Below are 23,920 nucleotides of genomic sequence, written 5' to 3'. Positions count from 1 at the left end.
GGAAACTTTCTCCTCTGCTGTCAGTCTTGAATCTCCCCCACACGGTAACATCGATGTGGTGGTTGAGCAGGTAACTACAACGATTGTTACTGCAGCAGAAAACATGATCCCTCGTTCCTTAGGGTGCCCTCGGTGAAAGCAGTCCCGTGGTGGTTGCCGGAAGTCACCAATGCAATTAAGGAACGCTGGCGAGCTCTGCAGTGGCAGAAACGGCACCCTTCCCTGGCGCACCTCATAGCCTTGAAACGGCTCCATGCCGACATTCGCCAGCTTATCAAAAGGTGGAAACGAGTGGTGGGAGAGGTACGTCTTGACCATTGGGTGCCATACATCACCTTCCCAAATCTGGGCAAAGATCAAATGAGTTTTTGGGTATCAGACACCAACAAGTGTTCCTGGTGTTAATGTAAATGGCGTGTTGTCTACAGACGCAAACGTGATTCCCGAGTACTTTGCTGAGCACTATGCTCCCATGTCTGAGAATTACCCCTCAGCCTTTCGCACTCTCAAATGGCAGATGGAAGAGTCCTCTTGTTCACTACACACCACAGTGAAACCTATAACACCCCATTTACAGAGTGGGAGCTCCTCAGCCTCAGTGCCCTTGCACATTGCCCCGACACAGCACCTGGGCCCGATCAGATCCACAGTCAGATGATTAAACATCTCTCGGTTGACTACAAGTGACATCTCGTAATCTTCAACCGGATCTGATGTGATGGTGTCTTTCCATGCACCGGCGGGAGAGCACCATCATACCAGTTCTCAAACCTGGCAAAAACTCGCTTGATTTGGATAGCAATCGGCCTATCAGTCTCACCAATGTTCTTTGTAAGCTGTTGGAAGGTATTGTGTGTCAGTGGTTGGATTGGGTCCTGGAGTCACATGACCTACTGGCTCTGTGCCAGGTCGGCTTCCGCCAGGGTCGCTCTACCACTGATAACCTTGTGTCCCTTGAGTCTGCCATCCGAACAGCCTTATCCAGACGGCAACACCTTGTTGCCATCTTCTTTGATTTACGAAAAGCGTATGACACCACTTGCCAACATCATATCCTTGGCACGTTATACAAGTGGGGTATCAGAGGCCCACTCCTGATTTTTATCCAGAATTTCCTGTCACTTCATACTTGCCGTGTCCAAGTTGGTGCCTCCCATAGTTCCCTCCATATCCAGGAGAATGGGGTCACGCAGGACTCTGTATTGAGTGTATCTCTACTTTTAGTGGTCATTAATGGTCTAGCAGCAGCTGTAGGGCTGTCCATCTCACCCTCTCTGTATGCAGACGACTTCTGCATTTCATACTGCTCCACCAGTACTGCTGCTGTTGAGTGTCACCTACAGGGAGCCATCCACAAGGTGCCGTCATAGGCCCCAGCCCACTGCTTTAAGTTTTCGGCCACCAAGTCATGTGTTATGCACTTCTGTCAGCGCCATACCTTTCATCTGGAACCAGAACTTTACCTTCCTGATGGTCCCTTCACTGTAGTGGAGACATATAGATTTTTGGGACTGGTTTTCGACGCCTGATTGAATTGGCTTCCTCATCTTGGTCAGCTTAAGCGGAAGTGCTGTTAGCACCTAAATGCCCTCCACTGTCTGAGCAACACCAACTGGGGTGCAGATCGCTCTACACTGCTGCCGCTATGCAGAGCCCTTGTTCAATCCCGTCTTAACTATGGGAGTCTGGTTTATGGTTCAGCGGCGCCCTCAGCTTTGCATTTACTCAACCCAGTGCACCACTGTGGCGTTAGACCAGCGACGGGAGCTTTTAGGACGAGTCCGGTGACCAGCGTTCTTGCAGAGGCTGGAGTTCCTGCATTGCAGGTCAGGCATGCACAACTGCTTGCAAGTTACGTTGCACATGTTCGTAGTTCTCCTGCGCATCCAAATTACCGTCTCCTTTTCCCACCCACGGTGGTTCATCTCCTGCATCGGCGGCCCAGGTCAGGGCTTCAAATTGCAGTCTGTGTCCGATCCCTTCTAACCGAACTGGAGTCCTTGGCCTTACCAGCTATACTCTAGGTCCAATCGCATACACCTCCATTGTATATACCCAGGCCGTAGCTTCGCCTGGACATTTCACATGGCCCACAGGACTCAGTTCACCCCGAGGCTCTCCGCTGTCACTTCGTCTCAATTCTTGACATGTACCCTAGGCCATGAAGTGATTCACACCAACGGCTTGATGGCTGATGGTCACGTCGGCTTTGCGTATGTCCATGGAGGACATATTGAACAGCATTCCTTGCCCGATTGCTGCAGTGTTTTCACTGCAAAGCTGGTGGCTATATCTTGTACTCTTGAGCACATCCATTCATGCCCTGGGAGTCATTTCTTCTGTGTACTGACTCTTGAGCAGATTACAAGCTATCGACCAGTGCTACCCTTGTCATCCTTTGGTAGCAACCATCCAGGAGTCCACCTATGCCCTGGAACGATCTGGTCGTTCAGTGGTGTTTGTGTGGACCCCAGGACATGTCAGAATCCCAGGCAACGAACTTGCTAACAGGCAGGCCAAACAGTCTACACAGAAACCACTCATGGAGATCGGCATTCCAGTAACTGACCTGCATTCATTTTTACATCATCAGGTTTTTCGATTTTGGGGGACGGAATGGCATAGTCTCAGTACGCACAACAAACTGCGTGCCGTTAAGGAGACTACGAATGTGTGGCTGTCCTCCATGCGGGCCTCTCACAGGGACTCTGTGGTTCTCTGTCGGTTCTGCATTGGCCATGCTTGGGCGACCCACAGCTACCTCCTGCATCGTCATGACCCGCCTCAGTGTCGATGCGGCGCCTGGTTGACAGTGGCCCATATTCTGGGTGCACTGTCTCACTTTGACTGCCCTGCGAGGAAGACTTCGGTTACCGGACTCGTTGCCACTAATTTTATCTGACAACGCTTTATCGGCTAATTTAGTTCTTGTTTTATTCGTGAAGGTGGTTGTATCATTTGATTTTAGCACATGTCTTTTGTCCCTCTGTGTCCTCCACCCTAGTGCTTGTGGGTTGGACAGTTTAATGGGTTGCAGAGTGGCTGGCTCCCTTTTTATTCTCATGGTCAGCCAGCCATGGTAATCTGTTTTGACATTTTAATCTTTTCTACCTGTTTCTTGCGTTTACATGGTTTTCTTCTCCCTTTTTTCCATTTAAAGTGTTTGTTGCCCTTTCATTGTTCTAGTGCTTTTTCCTTTCTCTCCATTTTGTGTTGTCAGTCTTGCTTGTTTATTCTCACCCTTGTAGCATTGTTTTATTCGGAACAAGGGACCAGTGACCTAACTGTTTGGTCCCTTCCCCCATCTTTTAAACCAACCAACCAACCAATTCTTGAACCACATTTGCTTAAATCAGAAAGATTACAAACATCTCTTAAATTCGATGCACAACCTCTTCTAGCACGTATGTCCTCAACTATCTGCACACCACTGTTGCCACATTCCTTACATTGCAATGCTTTATTTATTAGTTCAGATAGAGTAGAGAGTTCAACAATAACACAAACTGAATCAGTAGTTCGTACCTCTGTATTATCAGCATTACTACTGTGGAGCCATTGTCCAAATATTTCAGTTTTTGCTCTGAAGCACTTGGAGTAGTTGAGGTTGATTCAAGTGTTGTATCACGTTGTATCTGAGTATTAGGAGAGTTAATCCGTTTGGTGAACAGATTTCCGTAAAATTTACGTTGTTTGACACCAAACTTCTTAATTCTTCCTATTGCTTTCAAGTGGACACACACTGTTACTTCACGCTAAACAAAATAATCGCCCAAAACAACAGCAAACAATAATTAAACAGTCTGTATAAACAAAAGATAAGCAACTGTAAAGCTCTCGCAGGTTATTCAACTTAACGGACTAAAAAGTCATAAAAAGAAAACAAATGAGAGCAAAACTTTATTTTTAACAGAGCTGACTGGGTGCCATGGGGATGTCATGGTGCATGCTGCCACTTTTAAATTCCTCTAATTTTGGTACTGCCTGTGGTCCATTTTCCTGGAAGTAAACTCTTACTTATTCAGAAAGCTACAGAGAATTTTCTTAGACAGAAATTCAAAAATCGATTTTTTGGCCGTTATTCATGTGCAAGTTCCCTTAATATGTGACAGCATGTGTTCCTTAAGGCTGATGTAATGAACGGTTCACCAATTTGGCTTGTGTGTTCGATTGGTTATATGCAGGTAATTCGGTGTGATTTGTGACATGTTAAGGTTTACATACACAATATATCCTTTTACAAATTCAATACATAACATAAATCTTTCAGTGTTTCTGTGGTCAAATACACTTTCTAGAAAGTCATTTCAAGTGACGCTGGTGTAGTGACTTGGCTGAGTCATACTTATGTATAAAGCTATGCTTATTACCTACCTATATTACCAAAAGTCTGATCATATGGTGTATCAGACGAAATATGTGGCTGGATTGAATATTTCTTGGTAGGGAGGACACAGCATGTGATCTTGGAAGAGAGTCAGTGTCAGATGTAGAAGTAACTTTGGATGTAGCCCAACGAAGTGCGTTGGGCCCCTTGCTGTTCATGTTCTATATTAATGATCTTGCGGGCAATATTAAAGTAACCCCAGACTTTTCACAGATGTTGCAGTTATCTGCAGCGAAGTACAGTCTGAACGAAGCTGTACAAATATTCAATCAGACTTGAATAAGGTTTCAAAATGGTGCAATGATTGACAGCCTGCTTGAAATGTTCAAAAATGTAAAATTGTGGACTTCACAAAAAAAAAAAAAAAAAAAAAAACCCAACCCATAGAATCCTATGAATATAATGTTAGTGAGTCAGAGTTGAAAAACTCATGTGACCCAGCGTAGAATATTGCTCAAGTGTGTGGTGCCCTTGCCATATAGGACTAGCATGGGATATTGAACATATATACAGAAGGGCAGTGCAAATGGTAACAGGTTTGTTTGACCCTTGGGAGAGTGTCACTGAGATGTTTAAAGAACTGAACTGGCAGGCTCATGAAGTCAGATGTAAACTATCCCAAGAAAGTCTACTAACAAAGTTTCAGGAACTGACTTTAAATGATGGCTCCAAGAATATACTACAGATGAGAGGCCCAACATACATACATTTGCTTATATTACACTTAAAGGCTTTGCAAAAAAATCGGGAAATGAAATGATATCAACATCTTTTACCTTGTTCATGGGGAAGTAAAAGTGAATCATGAAAGGTGCTGGAAGTGACGGCCCTCGACTTGTAAACGCAAAACACAATGCTGCAGATTCTCAACTGTTGCTGCTAGAAGCTCTGGTGTCACTTCATGTATTTTTCTGATGATGATCTCTCATAAATCTTCCAACTTGTGTGGTTTGTTCCTGTACACCTTGCCTTTTAGGCCAGCGTAGAGGAAAAAGTCAACTTGTTGGTAACAGCAGAGGGTAAGTTCTTCGTCGTCCAACTAGTTCACAAATCCCTAAAACATTTTGCTAGAAACTGCACTTCTCACAGTAGACTCTAAGATAATTGGTCTGATGATGTGATGCTTTGGTATTGCACAGAACACACCAATCTTTTGTAAATGCATGGGTTGTTCATCCAATGCATGTGGATTTTCATTACATCACAAATGTATATTTTGAGAGTTTATGTAGCAGAGATGTGGAACCACGCCTTATCACTGAACCGTGTGTACTGCAATATTCGTGGCCTCTGAGCAATAAATTGGTGAAACCAATGGCAAAATGTAATGCATTTATCTTTGTCATTGACATTCAGTTCCTGAACAACTGTAAACTGTTATGGGTACATGCTGGCTTGCTTCAGAGCTCTGTGACATGTGCTCCATGACATTCCTCGTTCCTGAGATAAATCTCAAGCAGACTTTGTAAGAGAGGCCAACAATCATTGTTTCACATCAGTCACTTTTTCTTCCGATAATGGTGGCCATTCCACGTTGTGAAGATGTGAAGATCAACATCGTTCCACTGTTCTCCATCTCGTTCACTAACTTTTGTATGCAGTATTCAGACTGTATATGCTGGTCGCCAAACCGTTGCAACAAACATTTGCTGACATGTCTTAATGGAATCAGTAATCCACTGTTGTTTCACACGAAACATGTACTCTTCGACAGAATAGCAATACGTTGTCACTGAACACTGGTCTCCAGCCACAGCCATGCTGAAACACACTGTTGCATAAAATGACATTGCAGAGTGTAGTGCTGCCACATCAAAGGTTACAAATTACATGGTGCAATTTCAGCGGAATTACTTCACATGTTTGTGGGGCCCCTTTCGAGTGGGGACACCCTGTGCAACCCTCTACATACCGCTCCCATTGTGATCATGAGAATAAGATTAGATTAATTACAGCACACACAGAGCCATTTAAACAACCATTTTTCCTGTGTTTCATTTGTGAATGGAATGGGAATAAGCCCTAATAACTGGTATAGTGGGACATTCCCTCTGCCATGCATTTCACAGTGGTTCACAGAGTATAGATGTATGAGGTTCATTCAAATGAAACAAGGTCAGTGTGTCTACCTTTGCCTTACACGTAAGGTGGCACCATGCAACTGCTGTTATGGTGGCGCCATCTATCAGTAAAGACACTGGCGCATACACACTGTTTAATGTTGCATAGCACCAGTGTGGTTTCACGCCGAAGAGAAGGTGGTCATACAAGTTATTGTCCACTTCTGAACATACAGGCAAATAAGCAGGAACAATGGGAGTGTTTTGATTTCATGCCCAGCATTATCAAACCATTTTACAGAAACTTAGACAAGTCATCAAGTCGAAACGCCAAGGCATGTTGTCCAATGACGTTATCCTTCTGCATGATAATGCCCGCCCCCACACGGCCTATGCGGTGAAGACGACATTGCAGCTGTTTTGGTGGGAAATGCTGGAACATCCACCATACAGTCCTGACCTTTCACCGTGTGACTTTCATGTGTTTGGACCTCTAAAACAAGATATTCGCGGACATCGATTCACAACGGACAACAAAATGTGTGACTGAATCCAGGCCTGGATCCAACAGCAGCCTACTAGTGTCTCCAAGGATGGAATCGACTGGTTAGTGTCTCAATGGGAAAAATGTGCCAACAGTTTTGGTGACTATTTTTGAGTATGTGTACTGGTTATAACTACATTTTTGAGTTAATAAAATCATTACTGTTACTTTACACTAGTGATCGGGTTTTTTTTTAGTGCCCTTTATAGATCACATACTCTGCTGCCCATGTAGCATTTCTGTGTATCCAGCCTACCTAGTATCTGTCAAGTAAGGTGCTACAAATCTTCATTTAGGAATGCAGCTCACAAAATGTATAGCAAAGATTCCAATAGAGCATTAGGGCCTCTGCTCGAGATTCTTTGCTTTTCTCCATATTGCAGAAACCCAAGTAGATACGGCGAAAGTGTTGAAAATGAAGAGCTGTACATTCAGTCACTGAGACAGGCTGGTAGTCATAACCACATTTGCCAAGTACTAACATAAACTGGCAATTGTCCCAGAACCTAAGTAAAAGATACTGTTGGTGGCATCATGTCACAGTTAGTGGCTTAAATTACAACCTGCACCTTGAGTAGTGTTTAGCACCCTCTGCTGTATATCTTGTTTTGGCGGGTACACAATATATACACTGATTTTCTTTCCAACCTCATGAAAAATATGTCTAAAGTTTCCCATTTGTCACCTAAGGAGTTTGTTACTCAAAGAACTCTATATATTGTTTGAATCCTGTTGTAGGATAGGTTATGGCCAGAAAATAAAGTTGTGATTGGCTCAGTTTGTAGTACCCGTCAACACTTACTCGTTTTTGAAGTGTAAAGGATAGGCCAGGTGAGTAGCCGCTATACTGGCGTTATGATACACTGCTTTGCAAAACTTAAGGTTGAGATAGTTACATAATGTAACAAATTAATAACTCGGTGCAAATGAAAGAAAGTGCAGGAGCATGTTGCCAAAGGTGATCCAGTTGTCCACAGGAAGCTGGACGTTGCACGGTGTGAGGTCAGCATGACTATAGTGCCAAATGGGGCAGGTCCTGCCACACAAGGCTGTTGAAGGAACAGTAAATGACAGTGTCTTTCAATCAGCCAGCTGTTATGGTGCACTGGCACTTTGGTGGTGATCGTCATTACAGTATTTCCTAAAGACAATGTTTAAATGACTTCACAAGTGGAAGAATCATCGGGAAACTGGGAGGAGGGTGAAGTTTGTTGAGTGTAGCCCAGGAATATGGTATTGCTCCAAGCATTCTTTCATGTCCATGATCATTGTTCCAAACCTCAAGAACTGCTGACTAAAGGAGAGGCAGTAGTCAACTACAGCACCAGATGGCTACTATATTATGCAACAGGCAAGAAGGGGCCAACATCAAACAGTGGGTGCAATTGCAAACCGCATTTAACAGGACTGCAAAGCATGCAGTCTCTCACTCCACAGTGGCTGCAGGAGGGTGGTGTGTATTCCGGATGACCAGTATGCTATGTTCCGTAGCACCTGGACTTCAGCTGTGTCATTTGTGCTGGTGCCAAGAGCAAAGGTACTGGACCAACAAGGAGTAGGGTCATAGCTCTTCTCGGATGAAAGCAGATTCAGTCTGAGTAGTGGTTCTAGATGTAACCTCTTATGGTGAAAGTGGGAACACACAGTGGACCCAGGAACATTGTCAAATATTGTCACATAGAAGAAGGTGTAAGTAGATGGATGACGAACACTAACTTCACTTAACGAAGGTTTATTCAGTACTTACACATACAAGAGTGCGGAGCGAACTGCCTCCGGCCAGAACACATATGATATATATTATATACAGCTACAGAACATTCCAGTAAAATTATTCTTGCCATTTGTGGATACTTATAGAATGTACTCGAACCGAATATTGAAATTAAATCTTACAGTTCAGGTGAGTTTTGAACTCACGACTCTACATGCAACAGTCTAGTATCGTAACCACTACACTACAGCAACTGTGCTACTCAGCTTCTTTTGTGACAATATGATTGCTTTGTTAGTCCAGGTGTAGTGCTTTGGCACGGCATAGTGTTGCGTGGACATACTGACCTCCAAATCTTTTAACATGGTACATTTGCTGATCCATGTTATTGTCATACCATACTCCTTTACCTTTTGCTCCCACACCACCTACCTTGGGAGCACTGCCCCCCCCCCCCCCCCTCCCCCAAACCATTGGGGAAATCAGTCCCCACTTCTCACTCAGAGAAACATAAGTTTTCTTCAGCTCCTCTCACTAGGAAGAGGTCCCTTGGGTCACTCCCTTCCTTCCCAGGTTCCTACTGGTGGCAAAGTGGACACCCGCCAGTGGCTGAAGCAGCCACAGGTAGCAGGTCGTAGGGCTTCATGGTCCTCCTCAGTCACTGAGACTGACTCAGTGAAGCCCTCCCAGCCAGAAAAACCAAAGGAGCAGTGAGAGAAAAAGAAGACGTCCTCCAAGAACCCAGACATTGCAGTGGCACCCATACCACCACTACCTGCAGGCTCTGCATCTGAGGATGAGGTGGAGATTCTGGCACCCCCTGCAGATCTAGATCTCGCTGGACCCTCACACTCAATGGATGTTGATTGAACAGGTACTCAGTCGAGCACATCAAGCCTTCTCAGCCTCATGATAACATCATCCTCCAGTGGAATTGATGCGGTTTTTTCTACCACCTAGCTGAGCTACGGCGACTGTTAAGCTTTATACCTGTTTCCTGCATTGCCCTCCAGGAAACTTGGTTCCCGGCAATGCTGACCCCTGCCCTCCACGGCTATAGGGGATATTACAAGAACCATAGCGAATATAATAGTGTGTCAGGTGGAGTTTGCATCTATGTCCTGAACTCTGTATGTAGTGAACCTGTGCCCTTTCAAACTCCTCTTGAAGCTGTGGCTGTCAGGATTCGGAAGATGCAGGAAATAACTGTCTGCAACGTATATCTCCCTCCAGATGGTGCAGTACCCCTGAACGTATTGGCTGCACTGATTCATCAACTTTGTAAACCTTTCCTACTTTCGAGAGATTTTAATGCCCATAATCCCTTGTGGGGTGGCACTGTGCTTCCTGGCCGAGGTAGAGATGTCGAAAATTTACTGTCACAGATCGACCTCTGCCTCTCAAATTCTGGGCCCCCGACACATTTCATTGTGGCTCATGGTAGTTACTCAGCCATTGATTTATCACTTTGCAGCCCAGGACTTCTCCCATCTGTCCACTGGAGAGCCAATGATGACTTGTGTGGTAGTGACCACTTCCCCATCTTCTTGTCTCTCCCCCAGCATCATGCCCACGGACAGCTAACCAGATGTACTTTAAACGAGGCATACTGGGAAACTTTCACCTCTGCTGTCACCATTTAATCTCCTCCACATGGTATCATCGATGTGATGGTTGAGCAGGTCACTAGAATGATAGTTTCTGTGGCGAAAATGCAATCCCTTGTTCCTTAGGGTGCCACTGGTGAAAGACAGTACCTTGGTGGTCACCGGAAATTGCTGAGGCCATTAAAGAGCATAGGTGGGCTCTACGGCGACATAAGCTGCACCCTTCCCTGGAGCACCTATTAGATTTTAAATAGCTTTGTGTCCGCATTCACCAGCTTGTTAAAAGACGGAAACAGGAGCGTTGGGAGAGCTACGTCTCGACCATTCGATGCCATACATCACCTTCCCAAGTCTGAATGAAGATCAGACATGTTTTTGGGTACCAGAACCCAACAGGTGTCCCAGGTGTTAACATAGATAGCGTTTTATCTACCGACACAAACACAATTACTGAGCACTATGCTTGAGCCTCTGTGTCAGCGAATTACCCCCCAGCCTTTCGCCCCCTCAAACAGCAGATGGAAGGGAATGTCCTCTCGTTCTCTGCATGCCACATTGAACCTTTACAGAGTGGGAACTACTCAGCACCCTTGCACGTTGCCACGACACAGGTTCTGTACCAGATCAGATCCACAGTCATATGATTAAACATCTCTCGTCCAACTACAAGTGACATCTCCTCGTCATCTTTAACAGGATCTGGTGCAACAGCATCTTTCCATCGCAATGGTGGGAGAGCACCATCATCCTAGTGCTCAAACCCGGTAAAATCCCACTTGATGTGGATAGCTATCAGCCCATCAGCCACACCAACGTTCTTTGTAAGCTGCTAGAATGTATGGTGAGCCAGCAGTTGTGTTGGGTCCTGGAGTCACATGGTCTACTGGCTTCATGCCAGGGAAGTTTCCGCCTGGGTCGCTCTACCACTGATAATCTTGTGTCCATCAAGTCTGCCATTCGAACAGCCTTTTCCGTATGCCAACACTTGATTACTGTCTTTCTTGATCACCGAAAAGCTTAAGACACGACCTGGTGACATCATATCCTTGCCACATTATATGAGTGGGTTCTCCGGGGCCTGCTCCTGATTTTTATCCAAAATTTCCAGTCACTCCATACTTTTCGTGTCCAAGTTGGTGCCTCCCATAGTCCCCCCATATCCAGGAGAATGAGATCCCGCAGGATTCTGTATTGAGTGTCTCTCTGTCTTTAGTGGCCATTACTGGTCTAGTAGCAGCTGTAGGGCCGTCGGTCTCACCTTCTCTGTATGCTGATGACTCCTGCATTTCGTACTGCTGTTCCAGTTTCTGAGCGGTGCCTACAGGGAGCCGCACACAAGGCGCAGTCATGGGCTTTAGCTCACGGCATCCAGTTTTCATCTCCAAAGTTGTGTGTCGTGCACTTCTGTCTGCGTTGTACCGTTCAACTGGAACCCGAATTTTACCTTAATGACGATCCACTCCCTGTAGTGGAGACATATTGATTCTGAGGACTGGTTTTCAATGCCCACCTCACTTGGCTTCCTCACCTTGGTCAGCTTAAGCGGAAGTGCTGTTAGCACCTCAATTCCCTCCGCTGTCTGAGCAACACCAACTGGGGTGCAGATCACTCTACACTGCTGCCGCTATGCAGAGCCCTTGTTCAATGCTGCCTTGACTACGGTTCTGCGGCGCCTGCAGCGTTGCGTTTACTCGACCCAGTGCACCACTGAGGCATTCAACTAGCGACAGGAGCTTTTAGGATGAGTCCGGTGATTAGCATCCTGGTGGAGGCCTGAGTCCCTCCATTGAAGGTTAGGCGTGCACAACTGCTCGCTCCTGCATCGGCGGCCCAGGTCAGGGCTCACGATTGCAGTTCAAGTCCAATTGCTTCTGTCTGAACTGCAGTCCTTCCCTGTACCACCTCTACTTGAGGTCCATTCACATACACCTACATGGTGTAAATCTTGGCCGAAGCTTCGCCTGGACCTTTCACATGGCCCTAAGGACTCAGTTACTTCTGCAGCTCTCCGCTGCCACTTCCTCTCGATTCTTGATGTGTTCCGGGGCTCTGAAGTGGTTTACACCGACGGCTCGATGGCTGATGGTCACATTGGCTTCGTTTACATTCACAGAGGCCATATTGAACAGCATCCTTGCCCATTGGCTGTAGTGTTTTCACTGCAGAGCTGGTGGCTATTTCTCGTGCTCTTGAGCACATCCATTCATGCCCTGGGAAGTCATTTCTTCTGTGTACTTACTCCTTGAGCAGCCTACATGCTATCGACCAGTGCTCCCCTCATCATCCTTTGGTAGCGACCATACAGGAGTCCATCTATGCCCTAGAACAATCCAGTTGTTCAGTGGTGTTTGTCTGTACCCCAGGTCACGTCGGACTCAAAGGCAACAAACTTGCCGACAGGCTGGCCAAACAAGCTACACGGAAACTGCTTCTGAGATGGGCATCTCTGAAACTGACCTACGTTCAGTATCATGCTGCAAGGTTTTTCGGCTTTGGGAGATGGAATGGCATAACAGTCGGCACAACAAACTGCGTGTCATTATGGAGACTACGGATGCATGGAAGTCTTCCATGCGGGCCTCTCGCATGGACTCTGTGGTTCTCTGCCAGCTCTGCATTGGCCATGCTTGGGTCGCCCATGGCTGTCTTCTGTCGGTGCGGCGCCTGATTGACAATGGCCCATATTCTAGTGCACTGCCCTACTTCGACTGCTCTGCAATGAAATCTTTGGTTACCGGACTTGTTGCCACTAATTTTATCTGGCAACGCCTCACCGGCTGATTTAGTTTTACGTTTTATACATGAGGGTGGGTTTTATCATTTGATCTAAGTTTTACCACATGTCCTTTGTCCCTCTGTCCCCTCCACCCTAGTGCTTTTAGGGTGGAGGTTTTAATGTGTTGCAGAGTGGCTGGCTTCTCCTTTTTATTCTCATAGTCAGCCAGGCATGGTAATCTGCTTTCTTGTTTTAATCTCTTCTACCGGTTTCTTGCGTGTCTCTGTGGTTTTCTTGTCATCTTTTGTTCCTTGTGATGTTTGTTACCTTTTTGTTGTTCTTGTCGCTTTTCCTTCCTTTTGGTATTGTGCTCTATGTCTCGTTTGTTTTATTCTTTCCCTCGTATGGTTGTTTTAACAGGAACAAGGCACCAATGACCAAGCAGTTTGGTTCCTTCCTCCCCCCCCCCCCCCCCCCCTTTTAAACCAACCAACCATACTCCCTTCCCACATTTGTCCTTCCAGGGGTGCATTTGGCACTGACTTCTTTTTTATGTATGACTATGTATCACTGTATTGAACAATGCAGGTGGAGCAGCTCTTGGAACACAAGGATGCGAAAGGACTGGTCTGCCCACTCCCTCGACTATAAACTCATCGAGCATGTGAGATGCGTTGGGGAGGCATATTGCAGCATGTCAACATGTACCAATGACCATCCAGTAGTTTTCAACCTAGCTGGTGGAAGAATGGTATGCACTACCACAAGAACGCCTTACCAACCTTGTGGCTTGCATGACAGCATACTGCCTAGTGTGCATTGACTCCCGTGGTGATCACATATCCTTTTAATAACAATGTACTACCTTTTGTAATGTCCAGGGGACCATCATAAATATCAACAATTCTTCAGTGTAATTACTGTGTTTGAGTAAAAGTGGCATTTATCTTCATCTTGTTGCATATTTCTTTCAGTTACCTTTGGTACTATACTGTAGCAATTTTTTCTATTTGTGGTCAGAGTTTCATCAAGCTATAAGATTTGATAGTGACATGTCTTGTGAATTACTTCTGTCCCTAAATTTAGCATACCAGCTTATTACAACATGCTATTTATTCACATTGTGGCAAATGAAAACAAAGCAGACTTGATGCAGTGCTTGCATTGTAGCTCATACGTAAAATCTTATATACTTGCAGTAGACCAAACAACAAGCCATTTACCCCATTACCACTGCATACCACTATGCCCCACAGGCACAATTTGAAAAACAGTGGATTGACCATAATCACTTAGGCTTTCAGCTATTAGTTGACTACAGCTACTAACTTGTGACCACAGTGAATAAAAATAATAAAAATGAAGTAAATGGATGAGAGCAAGTAGCTTTCAGGAATGTTATGTGGAATAATAGTCTCATTATTAAAATGTATGCCATAAGCTTAAAAAAAGAGAAATAAAATAAGCCTTAGTGTCCATTCAGATTTATGGTGTGGAGATTTTAAGTCAATGAACTGGAAGAAAGGTCAGTAACTTAGTTCATCAAATCAGCAGGAATTTAGTTTATTAAATTAAGAGAGGTCATTATGTGGAAAGATCAGCTTAAGGTCAGTGACTATCACAGTGACTGTCAGTGCTGCAATATTCGTTCTGGCAAATATTACTTTGTCTTAGTAAAAAATATTCAGCATAGTTCATGAAAACAAAGTTAGTCAAAACCTTTCTTTTGCATGGTGAGGAAGTAATAGAACTGTGTGTCAGTATTCTTAACTATAGTGTGCAAGTTAGACAGGAAGATGTTGCTCTTCTTTTCTCTCTCCTGTCAGTAATAAGTGCCAAAGCATAGGTAATAATAGTGAACAAGATCATGTCTGCTGTGATAAGCTACCTTCACAGAGACTTGCCCTCTGGAGATTTTGATATTTACAAACACAAAGTACTTACAGTGAGGTCATAGAGGTCACGGAATACCTCCTAACAACATGTTGGACCTCCTTTTGCCCAAAATAGTGCAGCAGCTCGACGTGGCATGGACTCAGCAAGTCATTGGAACCTCCCGTCAGAAATATTGAGCCCTGCTGCCTCTATATGCGTCCATAATTGCGAAAGTGTTACCTGTGCAGGATTTTGTCCCAAATTGACATCTTGATTATGTCTCTTAAATTATTTTGTGGCATTAATGTTGAGCAATCTGGGGACAATATCATTCGCTTGAAATGTCCAGAATATTGTTCAAACAATTCGTGAACAATTGTGGCCTGGTGACATGGCACATTATTATCCATAAAAATTTGATTGTTGTTTGGGAACATGAACTCCAAAAATGGCTGCAAGTGATCTGAAAGCAGCCAAACGTAACCATTTCCAGTCAATTATTGGTTCATTTACACCAGAGGACCCAGTCCATTCCAAGTAAACGCAGCCCACACCATTATAGAGCCACCACCAGCTGGCACAGTGCATTGTTGACATCTTGGGTCCATGGCTTACTGGGGTATTCGCCACACTCAAACACTACCATCAGCTTGTACTAACTGAAATCAGGACTCATCTGACCCAAGCCACAATTTTCCAGTCATCTAGGGTCCAACCGTTATGGTCACGAGTCCATGAGAGGTGCTGCAGGTGGTGTCGTGCTGTTAGCAAAGGCACTCACGTTCGTCATCTGCTGCCATAGCCCATTAATGGAAAATTTCACCACACTGTTCTAATGAATACGTTTGTTGTACAATTTCTGCCGTTGTTTCAATCAGTGCTGCTTATCTTTTAACACTGACAACTCTATGCAAATGCCACTGCTCTCGGTCATTAAGTGAAGGCCGTTGGCCACTGTGTCGTCTGTGGTGAGAGGTAATGTCTGAAATTTGGTGTTCTTGGCACACTCTTGACACTATGAATCTCGGATTCTTGAATCCCCAAATTATTTCCGAAATGAAATATTCCAAGTGTCCAGCTCCAAGTATCATTCCACATTCAGAATCCGTTAAATCCCATTGTGCAACCATAATAACATCAGAAACCTTTTCACATGGATAATCTGAGTAGAAATGATGGCTCCATCAGTGCACTGCCCTTTTATACCTTGTGTATGCAATACCACCACCATCTGTTTTTGTGCATATTGCTATTACATGACTTTTTTGTCACCTAGCTATATATCATTTTTGGTTCCCTGGAAATGATTTTGCCCCATGACTGTGATGTAATCCAGGACAGAAAGAAGGTCAGCGTTGGTCATAAAGTCATATGCCTTTTTTATTGCAGTGCAGATCTAGTTTTCAACTGGCAGTGCACCTATCATTAGTTTGTCAAAAGCAGTCATGTAGACTGAACGTAATTATAACTAGTTGGATTAATGCTTGGACATGCCTCAGTTATATTGGAATGTGGGTTGCTATAATTACTTTGAGTCTTATAAGGCACTGATGATAGCTGCACTGTACTTAATGTTACAGCCTTCATAGGTGATTCATTGTACTTAAGATGAATCATTTACAATGATCTAGTGCCCACTATTATGTTCTTTGTACTTACTACAAAGCTAAAATATTTGCTAGTGTATTTAAAATATAATTTTTATGTTGAAATTGAATGGTTGAGTTGTAGTTTTTCTCGTACTGCTTGGTGCAAGTTATTAACAAATCAGTGTGTTGCAGTTATTGCATATCTACTTTTTTGTTTGTATCACTTGTAGTACTCCTTAATTCATATTTGTTTTGTTAATGTTACGTATTTTGTCTTCTTTGTGTTCTTGAGCCACGGAACAATAAAAAATTTTCAAAGCATCTAGGGAACTTTGTTGTTATGTATTCTGTATAGGACACTGTTTCTTTCTTTCCAGGTATTGGAGATTTCCATTCTATTGAGCCACCTAATGATGATGATGACGACAATGGAGGCCGAAGAACTGGTAGGAGTTTAAGAGATGAATTATTTAAACCTGGATATCAGTATAAGCATCCAGGTGTTAAAGGGTACTTGGAAGACAAGAAAGAAGATAATGATTTAGATGAGAGGTATACATACTACTTTTATAGTTATAATAGAATTGTTTCATGTTTTAGAAGAGTGCTGGAGTTATCAATAGTGCAGTAAGTTACTTGAACTCTTGTGACAGAATTTATTGTAACATAGTTGGCACAACTACAGTTATATAGTTGTAAGCGAAGTGCAACATGTGACAGGATGAAACACTCACTTTGTACAGAGAGCAGAAATTGGTTTGTTATAGTTAATAGTGTGGTTTGCTAAGAACTCTTAGTTTTGAAAGAGAAGATACATTTGTCCATGTGAGTATATAATTAATTTGCCATTGCTTTTGGATTCAGTTTGATTTTTGCAACTTTTATTCATTTTTGGTTATTCGATGTGTCCAGTTACTTTGCTCATTCAGCTCTCCCTAGTTACTGAAGGAGCACTGAGACTGAAAAGCTATACTCTGTTCAAAAATTATATAAGGGTTGACTCTCCAGCAGGAGCACACAGAAGCTTGGAGCAGAGTTAGCACATTCCACATGGAAAGTACTTGTAATCTTCATTTTATTAAACATATCTAAACTCGTCACCCCTGGGGGCTCATAATTATTTGGTGAGTATGTGCAGGGCGAATGTGGGGCCCCATGCCATTGCACTACTTCTCCCTTTCCAGTGCTGCAGTTTTACACTCTGACTATATCTTTCACCGACTTATTCTCTAGGACAGATTTGCTGCTGCACAGCTTTGTTGTGGGCAACCACAGCTTTAAGAATGCATTCTCATTCAACGGAACTGCAGCAGCTGTTGAATAATCCTTTATTAGCACAACTAGTTTTGCAACCTAAAATTGCATCATTAGGTACATCTGAAGAGAAAAAGCAGAGATTGGAGGAAAAATTAAAATGTTTGACAAGAGGTCCAGTGAAATCAATACGTAACTGCAATAATGTTTAGATACTAAATGTATGAAATGGAAAATAACCAGCAAGAGCATCAGGTACACAATAAGCAAAATACTCACATTCAAGTTATTGATGTCACTGGACCCTTGTCAAAGTTTTAATTTTTCCTCCACTCTGCAGCCCCCCCCCCCCTCCCCCCCCCGCCGCCCACCTCGATGTATCTGATGGATGCAACATCAGGTTGTATTGCTAAAGAATTATTCAAGCAGCTGCTGCAGTTTTGTTAAACAAGGATCATGGCTGACAGCCGAGCTCAATCTGTTATGGCTTGTCCCACTTTGGTCCCTTATCTTACATCACATATTTTAGATATTCAGTCCCAACATTTGGGTTTGACTTCCACATTTTCAAAAATTTTACAAATTATGTGGGACACGAGGGGAAGGTTGCCCATTACCCAGCATGGTAACCAGTTCATGTGAGTGGTCGTTAAGTACCTATTCAGTTCTAGCTTTCTGACCATGCAGGGATCATATTTTTGATGCCTGAGCTTTCATCTCCCCGTGAATTCCAAGGAGTAAGTGCCTGTCCTCGGAATGATCATCACATCAGGAGATCTTTGCTCTGACTGGGTGATACCTGTGGAGAGAGCCACGTTAGGAGTAGGCAGCATCATATCAAATATTTGACACCATGAAATGGCCAAAGTTACCAGCCTGTGGTTGCAAGGCTCTGACAGTCTCCTGAGACAGACTACAATTCAGCGCAGATCCTAATTACTGTAGGAACTTTCTCTCTTTGGTTATGCCATGGGAAGGGACAAAACTGAATGACTTGCAGACAGTTATTTGCCTCAATTCCTGGTATGCACGTGAATAGAGGGACGATTTTTTGTGGAGAACATTGAAACTGTATTTGGTGAACCCTCTTCTCATAGCAAATGACAAAGTGGTTTCATCTTAATTAAGATGACAAATTCCTTCTCATCCCTGGTGTCACTCTCAAGTAACCAACTTGATAAAGTACCTGTTGTCATCACAGCCCATAAGAACCTAAACATGGTTGTCAGGTAACAAGATACTGGTGCATTCATCCTAGTGTTTGATGGGGATTCGCTTCCAGGAAAGATGAAAATTATGGTTTATTACTGCTGTGTGAATCTGTCTTTCCCACACCTTATGCTGTGTTTTAAACATCAACACTTTGACCGTATGTCTTCCACTGTGGGGAAATACGACTTTGTCTGGAACGGGTCATCTGACTGTCCAGCTTCTTTCCAGTCTTTATCAGTTTCCTCAGTGATGGTACTCCTACCACTATTCCACATTTTCTGTTATTGATCTTACGCTTTCTTCTTCCAATCTTGTAACTTTGCTACACTGGTTGCTACATGACAATCTTAGTGATGGTAACTGCTGTCCCCTGCCCTACAGATAATTTAACACACTGAATTCTTCCAAGAGCCAACTGACAGTTGTATACTTCTGCTATCACATTCACACCTCTGTCAGGATGCATCTGCCAGGTTGTGGAAGCCATCTGTGGTGCCATCATCCATGCAGCTGGAACTGCTGCTGCCCTTTCTGCATGCTCCTTTCACTGCCAGCCAATGCCTTGGTGGATCAATGATATTGCAACATATGTATGGTATCATAGATGAGCCCTGCAACATTTCAAGAGACAGCTTTCATGGAATCCTCCTTACTTTTAAACAACTTTTCACTAAGGCTTGTTATCTAACCAAGTGCAATAAGAAGAAATGCTGGGAGTGCTACATCTCCTCCTCTGGAACATAGGAATCTTATGGGACCAAGATCCTTAGTTGTTCGGGCTGCCAGAGATTAACAATTTTTCCAGATCTTTTCCTTTTTGGGGGGTATTTCTACCTTTTGTGGCGGCGTTCGTAGCGACAAACAATTCGCTGTAGAAACGGCTTACGAAGTCACCGCCACACTTTTAATAGCGGGCCGACCGGTCCGCTGGAACAGTGAACAGAAAGATGAAAACCCAAACACTCTGATTAAATAAAAGTCGGTACTTATCTTTATTAACGAAGATACAGAAACACAGTAGTGAACTCCGTGTCTACAGAAATCTGTCTAGTTCGAGTCGGAGCGGCTAGGTCAACGTCGGCTGACGACAGACAACAACTCTGCTGCGATGAACACACAACTGACTAGCAAGTACACAATTCGGTGGCGAGTATACAACTGAGCGGCGAATACAGAACTGTCCTAGCGCTCGCGACTCCAGCGCTTAAGAAACCAGAAGCCAGCGGTGGCGCGCGCAGACTTGCGGCGATTTCCTGTCTCGCTGGCGCTGCTTATGCGGACGGCGTCCGGACTTTGATGCTGCCAGCCTTTTGGCAGCGGGCTCGGGTGGCATTACTGGCTAGGATATAACACTACCTGTGTGTTGTTTCATGCTGAACAGCTCACGTTCCACTGTGGGATAGCGTCAGCAACCTCCTCTTTCTTGGTTGTCTTTCAGATACGTAACTGACAAGTTCAAGACATCTCCTTTGCCGGATTGTAAGATGAACCTTTCACTGACTGGGCATTATCAGGCTTTGACTCCTCACCGTATTCATCCCCAGCACTGATTAGATACCTAATCAGGTAATCTACATATACACCTACATAGGTGCTCTGCAAATCACACTTAAATGCCTGCAGAGGCTATTATTCCACTCAAAAATGGTGCGGAAAAAATGAACATCTACGTCTTTCCATGCAAGCTCAGATTTCCCTAATGTTATTATAATGTTCATTTCTCCCTATGTTCCTTGGCGTCCACAAAATATTTTTGCATTCAGAGGAGAAAATTGGTGATTAAAATTTCATGAGAACATCCTGCCACAACGATTAACACCTTTGTTTTGATGATGTCCACCCCAAATCCTGTATCATGTGTGTACAGTCTCTCTCCTATCTCTTGATAATACAAAACATGCTGCCCTTCTTTGAACTTTCTCGAAGTATTCCGCGAACCCTCTCAGGTAAGGATCCCACTCTGCGCAGCAGTACTCCGAAAGAGGATGGATAAGAACAGTGTAGACGGTCTAATAGATCTGTTGCATTTTCTAAGTGTGCTGCCATTAAACCACAGATTTTGGTTTGTCGTCTCCACAATATTTTCTGTGTGTTCTTTCCTATTTAAGTTGTTCGTAATTGTAATTCCTAGGTATTTAGTTGACTTTACGGCCTTTTGATTTGACTGATTTATGGTGTAACTGAAGTTGAACAGATTCCTTTTAGTACTCATGTGGTTGACCTCACCCTTTTCGTTATTTAAGGTCAATTGCCAATTTTCACACCACATCTTTTCTAAATTGTTATGCAATTTGTTTTGATCTTCTGATGACTTTACCAGACAATAAACAGCAGCAGCGTCTGCAAACAACCTTACACACCTGCTCAGATTGTCTCCTAATTCGTTTTTATAGATAAGGAACAGTAGAGGGCTTGGGGAATGCCAGAAATCACTTCTGTTTCACTCCATAACTGTGACCTCTCTGACAGGAAATCACGAATCCAATCGTATAACTCAGACAATATTTCATAAGCACGCTGTTTGATTACAAGCCGGTTATGTGGTACAGTGTAGAAAGCCTTCTGGAAACCTAAAGATACAAAAGCAATTTGGAATCCCTTGTCAGTAGCACTCCACAGTTTCTATGATTAAAGAGCTAGTTGTTTTCACAACAATGGTGCTTGCTAAATCTGTGTTAAGTGTGTGTCAATACAAGGTAATTCATAATGTTCTAACACAGTGTATGTCCCAAAATACTGCTGCATATGGATGTTAATGATATGGGTCTGTAATTTAAAGGATTAATCTGAATGTCTTTTTGAATGTTGGTACGACCTGTGCAACTTCCCAGTCTTTGGCTTCGGATCTTTTCTCAAGTGAGTGATTGTATATGTTTGTTAAGTATTAGACTATTGCATCAGCATACTTTGAAAGGAACCTAATTGGTATACAGTCTGGACTGGCAGACTTGCTTTTATTAAGTGATTTAAGTTGCCTCACTACACTGAGGTTATCTACTTCTAAATTTCATTGGCAGCTGTTTGTGATTTGAATTCTGGAGTGTTTACTTCATCTTCATTGGTGAAGAAATTTCAGAAGGTTGTGTTTTGGAACTCTGCTTTAGCAGCACTGTCATCAATAGTATTTTTATTTCGTTGATGTTGTGTACAGAAGGCATTGATTGTGTCTTGCTGTTAGTATACTTTACTTACAACCAGAATCTCTTTGGATTTTCTGACAGGTTTTGAGACAAAGTTTGTGGAAACTATTATAAGCATTTGAACCCTGTACTGAATTTTGAGCTTCTGTAAAGAATGGACCAATCTTGGGGATTTTACTTTCGTTTAAATTTGGCATGCTTTTTTTTGTTGTTTTTGAAACAGTGTTCTGACCTGTTTTGTGTACCGAGGGGGATAAGCTCTGTCGTTTGTTAATTTATTTGGTATAAATCTCAGTTGCTGTCAGTACTATTTCTTTGAATTCAAGTCGCATCTGAATGTCACTGAAAGACGTCATCTTCTGTGTGTATTGGTTAGAAGGTGTTTTTCCTTTGCAGTGGTGAATAGTATCATCGTCGCAATCCATAGAACAGGCGAAACCCAACTTCTGTCAACAGCTACTGTCTGATTAGCCTCTCCAAAGCACTCTGAAAACGTCTTGAAAGGATGGTAACTCGACAATTATGTTCTGTTATCGAATCACGTGGCCTTCTGTCCCCCAACCAGTATGGCTTTCGAGAGGGACGAATCGCATCTGACCATGTGTTTAGGTATCAAACAGCAGTCCAACAGGGTTTTTCTAAACTTAAAAACCCTTACTGCAGTCTCTTCTGATCTACATAAGGCACACGTCACTGCTCGGCACCTTCACATTTCATTTATGCTTTCATGATTAGTGCTTTTGCGGCTTAATACCAATTTGTATTTGTCAGTTTTTATCCCACTTGTTGTTTTGGATTATAATTGGTACATAATGTAGCTTCCCCTATGAGTCTAAGACAGTGATATCCTGCAGGTCTCTCTGAGTGCCACACACTTTTACATCGCCATCAGTGGGCTAATAATCACAGTCAGACAATTGGTCGCCCCTGCGCTGTATGTCAATGACTTTTGCATGTGGAATAGCTTTAAATCTGTAGCCTTGGCTGAGCACCATCCACAAAGTTCCATTTGTAGGACCTTCAGTTGGACCCTTTCCCATGGATTCCAATTCTTTTCTGTGAATATATGATTCATGCATTTTTGTAATCATATGATAGTCCATCCTGACTCAGAACTCTGCTTGGGTGCCCAGAGCTTGGTCATTGTTGCATAATACTGATTTTTGCAACTCCTCTTTAATAAAAAGCTGATATAGTTGCCCCATATTCACAAGCTTAAGACCAGCTACATGCAAATGCTCAATGCTTCCTCTTTCCCTGACCACATATCTTTGGGTGCATGTTACTCTATTTAATATTTTATGGGCCTTTATCTTGTTCCGATTGGGTGCCAGGCTTATGGCTCAGTGGCACCTTTAGTTTTGAAATGGTTGGATCCAGTCCGTCATCATGGAGTAACACTGGTTGCTGGTGCCTTCTAGACTTGTCCAGTAGACAGTGTGGCGAAATACCGTATTTACTCGAATCTAAGCTGCACCTGAAAAATGAGACTCGAAATCAAGGAAAAAAAAATTTTCCCGAATCTAAGCCGCACCTGAAATTTGAGACTCAAAATTCAAGGGGAGAGAAAAGTTTTAGACCGCACTCCAAATCGAAACAAAGTTGGTCCATTGTAACACGAGACACAATTTAGGTCGAATGAATGACGATACAGCTACAGTAGTTTGGTTCGAGTCGTAAGCTTAGCAGTTAAGCTTTACCAGGTAGCCATTGCTATGCATCAGGCGCTCTGTCCGTATTTATACGGATACCCTTCCTTTTTCACGTGCTTCGTCTGGTTTGAATTGATTGCTTATTTTTCTTTGATTTGATAAATGCCGTT

The 23,920-nt window shown here is 43.4% G+C and overlaps 1 protein-coding gene across 1 annotated transcript in view; it reads left to right on the top strand.

Annotated features, from left to right (window-relative positions):
- The window catches only part of LOC126457334 (HCLS1-associated protein X-1), an 85,456-nt gene that overhangs the window by 21,429 nt on the left and 40,107 nt on the right, over nucleotides 1-23,920 (top strand). Inside the window, exon 4 of the mRNA XM_050093544.1 lies at nucleotides 16,870-17,044. Coding sequence (XP_049949501.1) covers nucleotides 16,870-17,044 — 175 coding nt within the window. The remainder of the gene's footprint in view (nucleotides 1-16,869; nucleotides 17,045-23,920) is intronic.

The sequence above is a fragment of the Schistocerca serialis genome, chromosome 2 (genome assembly GCF_023864345.2).
Source record: "Schistocerca serialis cubense isolate TAMUIC-IGC-003099 chromosome 2, iqSchSeri2.2, whole genome shotgun sequence".
In the NCBI taxonomy this organism is placed as follows: Eukaryota; Metazoa; Arthropoda; class Insecta; order Orthoptera; family Acrididae; genus Schistocerca; species Schistocerca serialis.
This window is presented reverse-complemented; position numbering and strand designations above follow the sequence as displayed.